General features: G+C 41.0%; 1 protein-coding gene across 7 annotated transcripts; it reads left to right on the forward strand.

Annotated features, from left to right (window-relative positions):
- Positions 1-206: 206 nt before the first annotated feature.
- On the forward strand, positions 207-17928 carry LOC108116457 (organic cation transporter protein). Of its 7 annotated transcripts, none has more exons than XM_041818720.1 (8): positions 3489-3646; positions 4269-4612; positions 12723-13162; positions 13226-13472; positions 14103-14370; positions 14589-14880; positions 15891-16217; positions 16280-17928. In XM_041818720.1, exons 3-8 carry the CDS (start codon positions 12737-12739, stop codon positions 16436-16438), a joined length of 1719 nt encoding a protein of 572 aa, XP_041674654.1. In that variant the 5' UTR covers positions 3489-3646; positions 4269-4612; positions 12723-12736; the 3' UTR covers positions 16439-17928. The 7 variants fall into 7 exon arrangements, with proteins under 7 accessions (XP_041674650.1, XP_041674654.1, XP_041674652.1 ...); XM_041818718.1 differs by having other exon boundaries at positions 4280-4612; XM_041818721.1 differs by having other exon boundaries at positions 3489-3635.
- Positions 17929-18123: the final 195 nt, after the last annotated feature.

Here is an 18123-nt window from a genome sequence, read left to right on the forward strand (position 1 = left end):
AAGGCGACGCCAATCGCTTCATTCGATGGGGCTTTTGCCTGGCCAGCCAGCCAGTCATTCAGTTAGCCACCGTTCGTCGTTCAGTTCACACGTCGCGCCAAGAAATAAACCCGCTCTAAAGTGCCACTAACTGTTCACTCATCCCGACTTTTATCGGGATCCCATTGTTGACCCATTGCTTTTGGAACTACTACTGTATAGTGGATACTGGATAATGTCCAGCGAATGCCAACACGTCTGGCCAATTTCGGTTAATTGGAACGTGATTTATGTGGGGCAAACGGAGTGAATAGTTCCTAGTCCGAGTGCCCATAGCTGGTCAGTTTCCAGCGGAACCCAGCCAATGCCGGGTTGATAAGCGCCAAACAAGCGAGCGTGATAAGAGCGGCAAAAACGGCGCCAAGTCGTAAAAACAGAAATAGAAATATAAATAGAAATAAAAATTGAAATCAAAACGGCACTGGCATTGCCATTTCGCGTATCTCAATAATTAGTATATGATCATTAATCAAAAGGCTGTATTAAAAGTATAAACAAGAAATACGATACACACGATGGCCAAACGTACGAGCTTAACCCATGACAGCCCGTCGATGGAACTGGAGCTGCCTTTGCTGGCGCCACAGGAGCGGAGTCAGAGGAGCAGGAGCGGGACAAGTGAGTATGCCGTTTGCCAACACTACTCCCCATTGGGCCATTAAACCAGTTAACTTGGTCAAAAACAAGCTAACTGGCACAACACAAACACACTCTCATTTGGCCATAAATCAGTGACACTTGCACGTTGCAATATAGCCGGAGCTTTTTTTTATTTTTTATTTTTGGGGAGGCCAGGGGTTTCTAATGCTGACTATATACTGCGGACTTTGCTTCGAATTCCCCCTCGCGTTCGAACCTGAATGCGAATTATTTTTATGCCATTTAATTTATGGAAATCGTGTAGCGCCAATTCAATTAGAATATTAGTATAAATCAAAGCAAAACGAATCCCTAGATTGAAATTGAAACTGATACGATTGACAGCTAAAACGAAGTCGAGCCCCTCCCTGAATGCTTTTCTTATAGCGATAGACCATAACCCAAGCCCTTTCGTTTGGTTCATTGATAAAAGCTCGGTGTCATTTGCTTTCCCACTCAATAGCTAATTATTTCTGTCGTTGCTGAATTATAAATAAACCCAGCAAAATTTGCATTTTATTTGCTCAGCTACAAAAACAATCGAATCAAACAAAAACAACTGCAAAAGGCATAATAATGTTTATTGTATGAGCAATTCGAAAAGATAAGGGAGCACTTTTTATTGCAGGCAAGGCCAAATATTGCATGCGATAAATTTTGCTGCTTTTTGTGAATGAAAATTTTTAAAAGGGTGGGAAGTTAAAGAGGGAAATAAGTGGAAGGGAATGTATTGAATAAAAATTTCAGCAGAAAACGAAATAAGTGATATTTTTAAATAGAAAGTTTTTAATAAAATTTCTTTTATAAAGCTGCTCTACTTATAGCAAGGTTATTTACATTCAGAAAAGAACCCTTAAAAATGTGGAACTAAAAACTATTAATTGAAATAGCTCTAAAAATGTTTATTTTTACTGAATTAATAACCAATCGATCATCATTCAAGATAGTTTTCTCTGTTAGCATTTTTCAAATGATCTAAATTCTTTCTAAATTTCTAAATTTAACAAGTCTAATCACTCAAAATTCCCAATTGACAATCTGTACGAGGCAATGAGAAATTTATTATATTTGTTTTAAAGAACATTTCCGCATTTTTTGAAAATATTTACCTTCACGAAGAGGGCGTTTCCGAAATCAACAGGATGAATGAATCACGATTAGATTTACGAGCAAGTCAATTGGGTTGGTCTAAAATGATTCATATACCTAATCAAGCTATTGACTTAAAACAAAGACTCACCACTGATAGCAACTTGTAATGTTTAATGAAGATTTAAGGCCCTAAGATATTCTAATCTCTTTGGCTAATACTAATTTAGACTTCAGGCTTGATTTCACAATTAACACCATTTATGTATGGCAATTAATTAGGAACAATTTAGCTACCGAACAAAGAATCTTGTTTGTTATCTTCGATGAGAGAGAGAGAGAGAAGAGCTGCCTCCGCAACTTTGTCTTCATTCGTTTTTGTTCTAAGCAAATAAATAACAAATTTTCGCGTAATGAGACAAAATAACAATAAACAAGCCCAGACCCCACGAACCCCGCAGTCATAAATCAATCATAAACCGGCACACTCAGTTGCCGAATTCCGTCCGCAATTATTCGGGCCTTTCCGAGAGAAAAAAAAAAAACGATGATGATGAGGGAGAGATTGGGAGATCTCTCTGTCAATAATATAATCATAACGCCATGGACAACGAGCCACACTAAATTGCCATTAAATAATCATCGTCAACTAACCACCCCAAAATAAATATGAAAAACAAAACAAAAGGCTCACACAGCAGAGAGAGAGACAGCACAAAAGTGTCAACAAATTGTCAGAATTATATTTGATGTGATCTATCAGGCAAATTGTTCTCGACCGCCGACAGATAGATACATTAGGCCCAAACACCCGCTGATCGCCGAGTGTCGAGCGATCTTTCGGCACGCTCCGTCGATTTCCCACCGATCTCCACTTGTCGCTGCTCGGATGTAGCTGCAACTGCAGTTGACACAGCCGAGATATGTAGCTATAGTCATACCCATTTGATCAATTGATTTATATCATTACACCTCAGACGGCAATGCAAGAGGAGGAGGCATTGAAGGCTTTTGTTTTGATCGAACTTTGAATACACTTACTTAAGTTTTTGGGGCTGTGTATCCTGTAAGGTTTATAAATCGGTGTTAACAATATCAGAGCCTAGAAACACCTTACTATTACATTTTTTCATAACATTAAAAAAACTATATACTACTAAAAGATATGGTTTAATATAGACAATTACGCGTGTATAGAGACAAAGTGATTTGTAAGTTTAGCACCTCAAGATAGATTTAAGTTGTCTGATTTAACTTTATTATAACGACTTTTTAAAAAGAGAATCGAATAAAATATTTAATACTAAGCTTAAGAGCATTGATATTCCGGGGACTCCCCTTCGGTGGACAGTGTATCCCAGTTAATGCCGAGTGAAGCGATGCCGGCGATTAAATAACAACAGCAACAGTTTTGCGCGCCACGCGAATCGAAAGCTAAAGAGAGTGCTCCATCAACTTAAGAGAGCACCAAGAGCGGGCGAAAGAGAACGCGCATCAGGTGCAGCGGCAGAAGCAACAACATACACGACGGTAAAGACGACGACGACGTCGGCTGGCAAAGAATGGTCCAAAGCTGGCAGCATCCGAGCATCGGTTCTGCTGGCGTCGCAGTCACAAGCTTAGGGGGCGGTAGAGAAAGGAGAGGAGCAGGGCAGGCGGCTAATAGGGAGAAGGTTATAAAAGTTCTTCGCTTTGGAGACGAGCGCTCAGTTGCTCTTGGTCAGTCGTTGTGTGATGAACTTGAACGCCGCAACAGCCGCCAATTGAACGTCGCCAGTGGCAATCGCATTTTCAGCATCAGCGCCTAGGAAATAGTGCGAATCAAGAGCAGGAAGCGTTCTTGTTGTTGTAGCAGCCAAAGACAAGCGGTACGAGTGCGGTACGAGGTCCAAGATTTTAAGTTTCGTAGATTCGTAGATCCCGCGATCCGAGGTGTGGGTGCGTGAGTGTGCATAGTATAAAATTAAATAACTAAAACAACAGCAACAAATGCGAGTGGCAACAAAGATGTTATATATGAATATACATATATAGATATTCCGAGTTCCGATGAGATGTGTGCTAATATATAGACGCTGGGACTCTTCAGTCCGCCCGAAGACAATGTTCCGCCAGACAATGTTTGGACAACCCATAAATAATGCGAGCGGGCAGCGGCCCACACAGAACCGCTTGATATTTCATAATATCAGCGTATTATTATTATTATTATTATTTTTATTTGACGTTATTATTTACTAGAGGGCTGCCGCTGCTGCTCTGGCTCTTATTTACCGTTGTCCAAATTGCAAAATTGCTGTTGATTCGCGCGCGCGATTCCATTTCCCTGCTACGTACTACTCTGCGTATGAGCAATCCGGGAAATGCAACGAAAATAAGTAAATTATGTGCACCCTCACCTGACCACGTGTCGAATGCCGTTAAGGGAAAGCGTATCGTATATATTCCGTAGAGACAGCCGTAGAGACGCTCGTAAAATCAGACAGCATTTTATGTGTCAGTTTCCGTTTAGTGCGCTTCTAGCTGTAAATTTTGTTCCAAACGTAAAAAAAATTTAAATAAAAAATAAAATAAAATAAAAAACAGAAAAGAAAAGAAAACCGAGGAAAAACAAACGAGAAACGTGCGACGGATTTCCGCGCCAAGACAGACACACCAGCAAAACAACAAAAAGCTCCAGCAACAGGAAACGGGCTAGGAAGTCGCCATCAGCCCTGCCAATTGTGCAGCAGGACGCGTGCTGCAGGATTGGCTGCGCCTGAGTCTGCCACAGCAGTAGCAGTAACACCAGCGGCAACACCAGCAGCAGCAGCAGCAGAAACAACTTGTTTTGTCTATCCATAAGGTAAGCTCATTACGCACACAGGCTGCCTGGCGACGATGACAACGCGGCAGGACACAAATGAACTCGATGGGGGGGAAGGAATGTGTGAATATATATATATGTATATGTGCCACTGTGTGCGGCAAGAGTCCTGGCATCCTTGCTCGCGGACGTGCCGCCAGCGACGTTTGCTTTGCTCTCCTTTGTTTGTTTATTTGTGCGCCTTTTTCTCTCTCTGTATGTGTGTTGGTTTTTTTTTTTCGCTGCCCGAGTCTATTTGTTTGGCTCTTGCAACAACAACAGCTACAACAAGCAGCAGCAGTAGCAGCAGGATAACAACAATGAGGATAACAACAATGACAACGACAATGACTTTATCCTGACAGATTGTTGAAGCCAGCTTTAGGCCCTCCGCTAGTCCCACTCCAAGCATCCAAATTTGCTTCGAGGATTTTCCTGTAAATTGTAACCATAAATGACATAAACGTAAATGGTCTTTAAAAGTCGCCTTCCTATAGCCTTCCTTCCACCAATATCAAAGAATGGTCTATATTTTTTATGTTTTAATAAAGTGGAATGCTTAAATTGGTTAAGAGTGCAATTTTGCACTCAGGGAAACTATCCATAAACTCGGAGTTATATTATCATTTATATTTTATTAAAATCCTTTTGCAATATACAAAATCGATTTTTATCATCTTTAAAGTGCTTTGTTATTTATGATTATGATTTATGTCTGTAATAAGTTTTCTGCTTTATTTTCCATATATTGATATCGAAGAAATGGTTTTAATTTACAGATAAATTCAGATAAATTAAATCTTATAAGAAAAATTCCAATTCACATATACCTTAATGTCAAATAAGCTTTAAGTTTTATTCAGAATTAAATTTGATCTTAAATTTACTAAAAATGTCTATTAATAAAGTAAGCTGAAGGTACATAAGAAACGTCTTGGATAAGCAAACAAATACAGATTAAATTCCAACTCAAAGTACATTCATATTCCACTGAGGAATTAAGATTAACTCAAGGCGAAAAGTCTAAGCAGCCAGAAGAGCTCATGGAAATGAAATTGAAAACTCCACATGGCTGAACCCCAAGACTCGTCATAACCCAGCATATTGAACATATTGAGTAGCTCATAAGCATATTCGAATGGGCATGGGAATCCTGACAATGCAGGCAAATGATTTCCAGGGCCGGAGGTCAAAAGGGGGTTTGGGGGGTTCAAACAAACATAGCTGGCAATCACCTGGCGCCTGCCCCACCCACTTTTTGCCGTAAGGTTATGCTAATGGCGGATGCTTTGACTCTCGACTTGCCACTGATTGGAAGCGCATAAAAGTAGCAAATCAGTGCGCACTTTGAAATGGAAATTCTAATCAAAAAGGCGCGCTACTCCCCACAATAGAATAGAATTGGGCGGGGTACAAGCGAAGGTTTTTCCTCCTGCTTAGCTGGCAAAATTTGAAATTGCCAAACGATTTGCTATTCGATTAACAGGACACGAGCCGAGGGGCATGTTGAAGGGAGCAACCATAGCCCATCACCCATCATCAACAACCGACAAGTCGAAATGGAAATAGATTTGCGAATTCATGTTGACAACAATGGATCAGCGCCAGGCACTCACTTAGACATCCATACAGATTTACATTAAGAGTGTAGCTAAACAGAAACCAAATATGATTCCATAAAAAAGAGAGGGACTGGCTAACAAAATTGAAAATACCCTTTGGGTACAAATTCTTTTTGATTGACAGTGCTTAAATATTATAGTACTTGAGATATTTCTCAGAAATACTCGTATAAGATTTCTGTTTATCCAATTTATTTATAACCCCATTTTGTCTTCCTACATATTTACTTATAACCAAACTAGTTTCATCCGAATTTAACATATTTGATAGATGGTATCTTAAATTAAAATGGAGTACCCATATACCTTTTGTTAGCGCAATTTCGCCCATGGCTGATGACCTATATTCTTTTGTATTGCACTACAACACTGGACCCGATTCCGGCTGTGAGTCGTCCGGCTGTATCCTGTGCATCTCTCTGACTTTGTTTACAGCAAAATGCAGCCACTGCCAGACTCAACTGAACCGAACCAAAACTGAACTGAACCGGACAGAGGCAGGACGTCATCCTAGCAGCAGTTGCACGATAGGCGGCAAGCGGAAGGATGCCAGTAAAGACCCTTCAAATGTGAACGAGGACGAAACGGAATTGCCATATTGCAATGTTTCTACCTTACCCTGCCTCCCTCCTTCCCTTCGAAATGCCCTTCCTTTTTATCCTGGATTTCGTAATTCTTGCTAAATAAAAGATATCCGCAGATGAACGGTTTTGAGATGAAAAGTGTAAGAAGGGATGAGTGAGGAGGTGGCATTCAACCGAAGGTAGCTAAAATTTGCATAATATATCAACAAACACAGGCACACATGTGCTGAACGAGAGGCGGGGCCCACGCCCACCTCATAAAAACTTTAAAATACCTTTTAAATTGAATCGAATTGATTTGATCCTTGTGCGTGTGTGTGGAGGGGGAGAAAAACCCACTTCATTGTAATGATTTTGGCATTTGAAAATTTGTGAAAATTTGCCATTTTAGGGTATCGGATCATACAAAATTGTCAAGCTGCCGCCAATTTGTGGCAATCAAATGTGTTCGGAGGGGTTTTTGTGGCTTTGGCCGGGCTTATAAACTTGCAAATGTGTTCTCGTATTGATATGAAAATCGCTGACAATTGCTCTTTTTCTTTTTTTGTTGCCTTGTCTTCATTTGTTACGAATTTTTCATGTTATTTTTATTGCTCATTAGTTTGAGAGTCACTTCATCGAAAATATGTTAGGTATAGAATTTATATAGCTTTTTCATTTCTTTTAGTATTTTGAACTTTATTTGGTGGCTAACTCCTGATATGATGCAATTTTTAATATTTGTATATTGTATACAAATATTGATTTCTTAGATGTTTCAAAATATTTAAACTGTATGAATAGTTTTCCCGGCATGTTTTTCCCGAAATTTATGATGCCTGAAATTTGGCTTTTAATGACGGTCAAAGTTTTCTTTGGACTGAGAACACAAGCCTATCGACCGTACGATTCGTATATTTTCTTTGCATTTGTTTTTCTCCGGGAAATAGTCGTAAAACACAAGGTTTGAGGGAGTAGAATTGAGAACAAATTCAGGTCGTTTACTGGCTGATTTAGCTCGCAATTAGTCGCATTAGTTTTCTGGCTGGATCGGATCCGTGCTGTTTATGGATTCGTTTTTCGCATTTTGTTTATCCAGTGCCAAAATCAATTCGGTTAATGGCAAGGCGTGAACTCGTAAATTTCCCTCAACGAAAGATCGAACAATTATCGCTCGATTCAAGCACGTTCGTGCGCAAATCGCTGATATGGAAAGTTATATTCGTATTGTTTACAATGAGAATAGTGCGTTGCGTTGGTGAAAATCAAATTCGAATTGCCATTATTTACAATAGCTGCGGGCATTCAGTAGCAAAATTAAATGCATTTCGCTAGACATTGCGCATACGCCTCGTGGCGTACTACTGTTACTTATCCGAAAAGCGGCTGTCACACAGCTGCAATTAGTCTGACAAGTGATGAAGTGAGGCTGGCCAATGCTACATATACGATGACGGGCTGTCATCCGGTGGGATGTCGTCTCTAATCCCGATACCCGTTCACCCGTTCCAACTGCCATCAGCCAGCCGACATCGTCATCGCTCATCCGCACTGAGGGCACTTGTCGGCGGAACGGAAGCGCAGCTCGTTGCTGCGTGCAAGTGTCTGAAGATTACTATTACCCACTTGGCAGCACTCTGTGTACCAAGCCGAACGCCCATATACTTCATCACCCTCCTCAATCTCCCCCCTCTCCCATTCCACTTATGCGAATGCATAATAAACAAATCAAATCCTATAAATGTGCAAATTAGCTGGCAACGTCACCGAGCCATACTTGCACAAATGCAGATGCAGGCGTCATCATTATCATCATCATCATCATCCATTGCCAACGCCCCACCACCCACCTTAGTTCTCTCTATTTTTTTGCTATCATGGCATGAAAGTGAATGCACTTTTATATGCATGACGGCTAATTACAGCGGCAATTTGTCTGCCTCTCCTGTCCTGTCCTGTCCCCCATCCAAAGGCAGACCATCTCTTGGCTCCCCAGAGCTAAACGCTTGCCTTTGTATTAAAAATATTTAGCACATTTCGGCTTTTGTGATTATGACGCTTATGAGATTCTTTCCCATTTCTGATTATTTAGTAATTGCCTGGGGGAAACCCCGCTAGAATTTGTCATTGTCTCGCTGAATAATTCAGCTAAATCATTAAGGAAAAAAGAGTTGTTAGATAAGAGAGAAATATAGGCTTAAATAAAGAAATAATTGTTTTTTAAATAGCTGGATTTCAGAGCATTATAATAAAAGTTATAAACTACATTTTTTGCTAACATAAGTTTATTAAAAAGCTATACCCTAATTTAGTCTGCATTTAATGAGATTTTCTATCATTTAAATATTGTTTTGTATGACTCCGACAGCTTTTAAGATCTATCTATAGAAATTCCTCTACAGATCGTAAATTTGAAATAGGGTTGTGAAAAAACAAAATGCCATAAATGTGAGGGAAACTCCGTTCACCCACACTCTTTGTTAATTAAATTAGTTATTCATTAATATTTTATGACCAGCGGGAGCAATTTCTCGCATATTTATGCAAATACAACAGTAACAAGAAAGCCTCGCACTCTCCGTTTTTTACCCTTTGTCAATTGTCTTTAGCGCCGGGTTACATTTTTTTTCGTTTGCTATTTTTAATTAACCAAACCACGAATGGAAGCTAAGCAAATTATTAATGGCCAGTGGGATAGATAGCGAGAGAGAGAGAGAGGGAGAGAGGAGCTGCGGCATTGACTTTTCAATTGAAACAAATCATTATTAGAGGAGCTTGTGTGGATCGTGTTCAATTGAGGCGCCCCGGCGCTGGTAGAGCGTGTCAAGAGATCGCACCCAGACGCATCCGCCTCTTACATCTCCCTGGGAAACTGTTAAACAGGGAGCCATTAGATATCTATGTGGATATTGAAGGGGGAGAGGGCGGTATAAGCATGCATTTTTATGAACGTGCATGGCATTATAATTTGTTATTTATGGCTGCAAAGTGTAAACGTAATTACCAATTGGACATGGGCCATTGCAGTTTGATTTGCATGGGGGTGTGAAACTGTCTATAAAGTACTATCTTTGGTAGTACAATAAGCTCCTCATATGCATACAAAACAAGACTCTAGATCGAACTAGATTGATTGTGGTATTGCGTCAGTGACCAGTTTCTGCTTTTTATGGATAACTGTCGGCTAGATTGCCATTTGATTGAGTAGAACATTCATCCGTGGCTGGAATGTAAATCCAAAACCAATTAAATATTAATGTGCACATTAAAATATTAAGTTAATCAATTTTAAAGTTTATTACTACTTAAAAGTGAATGGTTAACTGCTGTAAAATAAGTTAGTATCAGGATTTTCCTGTACTAAGCTTATATACCTTACGTTTCTACTAATCTGATTAAGCTAAATAAATCATCTGATTTATTTACTAATTATTTTCAATTAACGCTTGTGCAGAGGCAAAAACGTACAAGTAATCCATCTTCGACAGCTTCCAATTAGTTTATTAAATTAATTTAATTTAATCTCGAAAGCAGGAACCTGTCGATTTGTCATACCAGCAAATGCCAGCCAGACCACGGGCAGGAATTGGGGGACAGGAATGGGCAACTGGGGTGTGACCAGGGCGACAACAGCTGCTGAATGCAATTAGCGTTATTTTCAGCTTGCCATGATATTGCACATACGCCATGTGCGCCGCGAGTTGAAGGTAAACGGCGACGACGTAGTTTATAGCATTGAAATTGAGCCGTTGTGCCCACACACGACATAGCGACGTTGCGACCTTCGGCGGACACCAGTGGCAGTGGCAGTTGCATCTGCGACAGCAGTTGCCCAGTAACTCCGCTGGCCAAAACCTAAGCCCAACTGCAATTCCAGTAGGCCCCCCATTTTTGCCATATAAACGGTGACTGGTTGGGTGGGTTGCCTATAAAATTGATAATTAATTATCCTGCCAGGCAATAGGATAGTAAGGGAAGGGATTTCTGAGCGGAGGGGTTTAGGGCGGAGTTGGTGGTCTCTCCAGCCCGCGGCTTTTCGCGGACACGCTTCGCTTATTCCTGTTTACAAGTGCGTGAAAATGTGCGCTCAACTGCTTATCACGTGCGGCGTATGGCGTGAATTTTACTGCCACTACCACTGCCACAGCCGCAGCTTCTGCTGCTGCTGCTGCTGTCGCTGCCACTGCTGCTGCCACAGTGGTGCGGTGTGGTGGCCACTGGCCACATATGCTAAATCCCCACCTAAACGGAATATCTCTTCCGGGGGTTTGGACACCACCACCCGACGCTTGGGCATATGCAAATTTAACTAACGGCTCCCGGGAATTGTGCCATAAATGTTAGCTCCGTTGATTGATATGTGCGAGTACTTGATTCATGGGACACACACACACACACAGACGCAGAGATATCCCCACTGTTGACAAGTCATTTGAATAGAGAAACTTGATATAGCAACTATGAACAGGGTATGAAACTTTATTGCTGCATTTGTGTAAAGTTTAAAGTCATTTGTGAATATAAATTTAATTTGGATAGTAATTATAGTATAATTTGAGCTAAAGCCTACTTGTTTTATATTTGTTACATAATTTTTATATAGTTTATGTACTGTTTTTCATACTCAGCTTTCTCAGTTTAGAGATATTTGTATATGAATAAGCTATTACCATCAGCCAACTAAGCTTGTTTAAGAACTTACTCGTTTAATGGCTAAAACGTATACTCTGAGCTGATTAAATACACCCCAAATCTTCTTCGCTTGCACTAAATACTGATCCCATGGAATCCGTTTTGTGCGTGTGGTAAATCGTTTAATTTGGCCTAAATCAACTGAAAAGAATTAAACATTTAAGTCGGCCAACTAAAGTCGAAAAGTTCGCAAGTCTGCTGCCTACTTTTGGGCATTGATACCTTCGGCCACTTTGGCCGCGGGCTCAACTTGGCCATATCTTGTATATGGACCCATTCCGAGCCAAATCCCAGACAAAGCCAATGCGCTACAAAAGCCCCGCTGGCCAGTGGCCACAAAAGAAAACGCAAACAGAGCAAACCGGAGAAAGGATGCGAAAGGAATAGGGAATGGGAGTAGAGATGGGGGAGAAAGTTCAACTAGCAAACTGAGCAAAGGACACGAACATGGCAGGAGTAACCTTCTCCTCCTTCGCCTCACCCCGACGCAATTACATTAAATCTTGGCTATTATTCTTTTACTTTGTAGAGCCAGCTCGGTTCGATGCTCAGCAGCAACTTTTGCCGGTCTCCGGCTGCTGTAGTTAATCGCCTCCAACGTGATTGAATTCCATCGAACGCAGGTTGACCAATGACCGGACTTGGACATTGCCCATCGGTATCCTTAGGGGAGAAGTTGCGGGGGTTTGTCCTAATAAATGAAATAGAGCCGCTTGACTTGACTGCATTCAAACTGTTAGACTGTTTCTGAGAGGCTTTGGCCTCTCCGACTCCGGGTTGTTTTATGGCCAGTCACTGACCACTTAACTAATTGCTCCTTTGTGTGCTCCTGACACGGGCAATAAAATTAATTCCCCTCCCCGCCGAATCCGTTGCTTTTGGCATCTACCAAGTCAATTATTTGCATGTTCCCTTTGGCCAAAAACTGGTCAATCTGCATCTTTCACATTTATTTATCTTCGTTTGATGAAGTTCTAAGCATTTGAAGCTGTAATTGGAAGGGGATTGGGGAACATAAAGGACTTACTCTTTAAATTTTTATAACTTTATTAAGGTGATAATATGAATTCTAACTCAAAAATCACCACATTGTAGTAACGTAGCTTTGATTTCTTATATTTATTAAAGAAATGCCAAAACTTTTTCATATTTTATTACAAATATTCCTTAATGCTAATCATTTCAACTTTAGAATTGGTTTGACTTTCATTTTCACTTTACCATTTCTTTCAGTTCCTTTGTGCATCATGCACGACTCCGGCAAACCGTCCCCCACCACCGCAACCCACACCACCAGCCCCACCATCCCGCCCAAACAGCAGGCAACGACGCCCCAGTCGCCGGCAGCGGCGGCGGCGGTCAGCGGACTGGATCCAGCGGACGATGAAGATGAGACCGACGTGATCGGTGACCTGATGGGTCACTATGGCAAGTGGCAGCTACTGATGACAGTGCTGCTGTCGCTCTTCCAGGTGCCAAACACCTTCCACATATCCTCGTCCATCTATCAGGCGGCCAATAAGGACTTTTGGTGCCAGCGTCCGGCGCAATTCCAGCAAATGCCAGTGGCCACTTGGAGGAATCTAAGCGGCTCCGTCGACAACTGCCAGCGATGGGATGGCATCGACTGGAGTCAAGTGAGCAATGAAAGTATGCTGCCATCAGACTGGACGGTAAGACCATTAAACTTTTGAAATCTAAGTTTAATATTCTTATATAAATCTCAACCTTTTTAGAAACCACCTGATGGGGATAGAAAGATGGTGGCATGCGAGAAATGGGAGTATGAGACAAACGACAATGTGGGGAACACCTGGACGTCTCAGTGGGATCTGGTATGCGAGAAAGAGCACCTAAAGAACGTGGCCGAGATGTTCTTTCTGCTGGGCGTGGCAACAGGTGGTATTATCTCCGGCTATTTATCGGACAAGTTCGGGCGCAAGACAATGCTCTTCATATCGGCCGTGCTGCAGACCATATTCGGTGAGTGTCTCTTTCGAAGCATAAAGGCCATTCCACAGATATATACACAAGCGACCAGCACATGTATAGAGACCCCTGCACATGCGGAAGTCACACCGACATTGGCCCTGACGATGTCCTCCTCTGGTGACTGTGAACTTGGCCATGTCGAGGGGTCAACACGAGCACATCGAGTGGCTCTCTGCGGGTTTTGTGGGGTCGGGCTGTCAGGTGGTCGTAGTCGGTTGGGCACTCGAGCTGCAGTTGTGGCTGCCAGGCTCTTGCCAGCCTTGTTGTCCTTGTTGATTAAATCTCTCACAATGTATAATTGAAATTTGCATTCGAAAGGACATTACTAATGAGGAACTGCCATCGAGGGTGGACACGTGTACGGACTTTGCTTTTGATTGCGAGGCTTTTGGGGATTACTAGGCAAATGCCTTAAAGTGTGTAAATTGACTTTTGAGCTAATTATGGCACTAACTTTCATTGGGGCTTCTGGTTTATGTTGATATTATATAGTACAACTAGACGTATACGTAATATATGAAGTGGGATGTCAATTTCTATTTATCTTAGAATACTTCGTAAATAATTTCCTAAATTACCAGCAAGTCTTATTAGAAAACTTTATTTATATATCCCTAACAGGTCTCTGGCTCTACATCTGTAGCTCCTTTGAGCTTTATCTGACACTTCGCGCTCTGCTTGGCTTAGTATCTGTATCAGTCACCTACTCCGGCCTGATTCTGGCCATCGAGTATGTGGATGGCAAGTGGAGAACCATCGCCGGGATGTACAACCTGTTTCCACTGCCAATTTCTTATATGATCATCTCGGGCCTGGCCTATCTCACTCAGGACTACCAACGCCTGCAGCTGTCCATCGGAATTCCGGGGATCTTCCTATGTTTCCTCTGGTAAGACTTTGATCGATATGGCAGGTAAACAAACAGCATAAAATATCGCAGAAAAACACATGTGTGTATATAGATCATAGACTTGTGAATAAATAGCAAAACAACGCGTGGGTGTTCCCCCCACTATAAACAGAGTGGCATAATTGCCGTGGCACATGTTTCCTACGCTATACTAAATTTCCTTTGATTTCTTTTAAATCTGTTCTTTTTTTCGGTAGGTTTGTGGTGCCGGAATCGCCTCGCTGGCTGCTGGTCAAAGGTCGAATTGATGAAGTTCGTCGCATTATCGAGGCGGCCGCCAAGTTCAATGGTCGCCAGCTGCCCGCTGATTATCAGTTGACGCCGCCAACGCAGGAGAGCAGTACGCAGGATGTTACCTACCTGTTCCGCTCCAGCTACCTGCGACGCATCTCCATTTGCTTCTTTTGCATCTGGTTCACCATGAATCTGGTCTACTATGGCATTATACTCAACATGAGCTCCTTTGGCGGCAATGTTTACTTGAATTCGGTAAGTTGGATTTTTCTGGGAATTAAGTATACGCAGCGTGGGCTGTGCAGGGGAAATCCACTTAGGCAAATCATCGGCGACGGCATCGAAAACTTTATCCGAAATCTTGTCAACATATAGGATCAATCAAGCATTTAGCCAGTGTCAAGTGGCCCACAAAATATTCGTTGAGGCTGATGGCCGCCTAATTGGATTTGTCAGCAATTCCATCAGCCGATGACTGAAGATTGTCTGTTCGATGTCAAGTGTTCTTCGACCGCTGGACAGTGTGAAAATGTGTTTGCAATCGAATTATGATGTTACTGCCCCCTACACACTTCCACACAACCCACCTCTTATTCATTCACTATATAGTAGATAAATCCTCCCGCGGTCACAGCGCCACTCGCAGCCATCTTAGCCATCTCCAACCACCTGGCAGTTGGCCAACAGAATGTTGAGCACAGTGCTGGCGGGCCTTGAATGCCCAATTCACCAAATGCTAAACATGTTTGGCATTTGTTCGGGATTTGATTGTTTTAAAAAGCTAAAGCGCTTAATGTTGTCTGATCTCCATGTTTGTTTGGTTTTTCTATTTGCCACGAGAAAGCTAATGGAATAAGTGGGACGGTAAAGATTTTAAAATGGAAATTGACATGTTAAAAGATTGACGTGCAGGTATTTTTAAAGCAATTGTTAATATAGGTGACCTATTAATATTATTTCTTTAGAATGTTTTTTGAAATGTTTAAAATATTCTTAAATATATTATATAATATATTTAGTTGTTAATATTAAAGTGATACATTTTTCTTGTATTTTTTCGAGCTAACTGCTCACCACTGTCCAGCGTTCTACAATGGACATACCAACTAGATTTTTAGCTAATTTATTGCATAATTTATTTTGACAACGACGGGCGCACCTTTGATGCCGCTTTGATTTAATGCGCCCCGCCGACAGTTGACATCTTGTTCACTTGCCCTGCTCGTCCTCTCATTCCCCCATTTGGTGTCCATCTTTTTCCACAGGCGCTAGCTGGCCTAGTCGAAATACCCGCCATCGCCGTGGCCATGTACATCATTACCAAGGTGGGCAAGAAATGGCTCTTCTGCGCCACTTTGATCTGTGCCGGCGTCGCCTGCTGCTGTGCGGCGATCACCGAGGGGCATGCGGATCTCCTTTGGCTAAAGATCACATTCCTGATGATGGGCAAGTTCACCATTAGTGCGGGCAATACCATAATGCCGGTATATACGGCGGAACTCTATCCCACGCCCATACGCAATGTGGGCGTGGGTGCCTGCAATGTGGCAGCTGGGTTGGCCTTGATCCTTACACCTTATCTGTCGCTGTTGGTAAGTTAAGAGATAACTCCTGAAGGATAACCTTTAATCCTTAAAACTAATATATCTTCCAGAACAAAATCGAGGGCCACCTTTTGATGACCCTACTGACCGCCTGGAGTATCTTTGGTGGCTTTGTAGTACTCTTCCTGCCTGAGACCGCAGTGCGTTCGAAGGTTGAAAACCAAGGTGGCACCAATACCGCCAATACCAGTGCCGCCAAGCAGGTGTAATGACCGCTAATGCCACTCCGAACCACTGCTCAGCCCGCAAGGAACAAAGTATTTTGGCTGGTCCAAAGTATAACGATTAGAAGTCAGCGTAGCCAATGCAGATGCTGTCTTTTTTGTGCCCCCACTTAACCCCATAAACCTGCCACGCGCCCTCCCCTCGACATATCCACCGCCTGAAGCCACCTTAAATTTATGGTAACTATCCGATATGATAAATGTCCAAGAGTAATGCCAATTCGCTAGAGAATGTCACATGTCAGGCAGGACCTTGTTTGCTTAGCACGTAGTGAGTATGTATCTTAACAATTAACTAACAACAATGGCTTGTAGCTTATGTCATAGTCTAAGTACTGAAAACACACAAACAAACAAAATACACAAAACACAACCAGAAAACACTCGAAGTAGCTTAAGTTCTTCGGTTCCCATCGAAGGTAATAAACTTGACCCAATCTTAGGGAGGATTTGCAATGGGAGTTTATATATTTAGTTTATTGATATACTTAACTCTTTTCTTAGTGCTTTGAAAGATTGCAATCGTTATTAATAATCAATTTTACTCTGTTTATTTTCTAAATTGACTTAAACAATTGGCACCTCCCTAGGCAAAGTTTATTAAATACAAATTTTTGAAACTACCCAGTAAATTAAACCGATTACCAAGCGCTACAGTAAGTGTATTGGTTATTTAACTACAAAACGAATCAAAAGTTCACACAATTACAAATCAAGGAAAAACACAAATTATAATGTTGTCAATATGTCTTGTCAATATCTCAACGTATGCATAATCTCGTCGTCGTCGTCGTCGTCTTCTTGTTGTCTATTAATAAATGTTTTCCAAAATACGAGATCAATTAGCCACAGCAGCTAAATCTTCCAGGGAAATGAGAATGGCAGATTTAAGCGACAAATTGTAATCTCTAGTAATTGTAGTCAATTAATCCTTAGTCTAACCCCCAAAAAAACGTATATACAAAAAAAGAAAAAGAAAGATCAGCAGCCTCTAAGTAATCGGTCAATTATGGATTTGTATATATTCGTATGTCTGTTTGTGAGCATACAAGGAGTTTTATTGTTTTTTGGAGAAATCAAAGAATATATATATATATATATATATGAACAAAAAATAAAATCAATTTCCAATATAATGCATTTAACAATGTATACAATTATGTGTATATGGATATGTGTGCGTTTGTGTATGTATATGTAGTAAAAAAAAACAAAAACAAAAACAAATGATAAAAATCAATCAAATTAGAAAATGCAAACCTGTTGAATTACTTGTTGTACTTACCTACCCAAGTTGTTATTTGCTCATTTTTTTTGATTTTGTATTTTATTTTTGCATAATTTTATTATATTTTTACATCAATTTTTGTTGCCTACTGTACTTACCCGCTAAGATCGAAACAGCTTTGTTATGTATTTGTCATAAGTAAGAGATTTTTTTAAGCTTCAAATAAACGGTATACCCGAATCTAAAACAGAAATTTAATTAATTCTTAAGTTGGAGTAAGAGTTGACTTGCTCGCAGAGTGTTGAGCGGAAAACACTTGAATAAATTTATGAAAATTGTTGTAAAATCAAAATTACCAAAGCAAACGCAATTATAGTGTCAAAATAAAATATAAATAAATAAATAAAAATTCAAACAAAGTTTATGAATATTAAACAGGGGA

The sequence above is a fragment of the Drosophila eugracilis genome, unplaced genomic scaffold (genome assembly GCF_018153835.1).
Source record: "Drosophila eugracilis isolate 14026-0451.02 unplaced genomic scaffold, ASM1815383v1 contig_367, whole genome shotgun sequence".
Classification (NCBI taxonomy): Eukaryota; Metazoa; Arthropoda; class Insecta; order Diptera; family Drosophilidae; genus Drosophila; species Drosophila eugracilis.

Excerpts from the sequence above, each read along its gene's own strand:
- LOC108116457 (XM_041818716.1), top strand. The coding sequence starts at position 555 with ATGGCCAAACGTACGAGCTTAACCCATGACAGCCCGTCGATGGAACTG. Across the intron at positions 13,473-14,102 it reads CGTGCTGCAGACCATATTCG|GTCTCTGGCTCTACATCTGT; the intron begins GTGAGTGTCTCT and ends TATCCCTAACAG. Across the intron at positions 14,371-14,588 it reads ATCTTCCTATGTTTCCTCTG|GTTTGTGGTGCCGGAATCGC; the intron begins GTAAGACTTTGA and ends TTTTTTCGGTAG.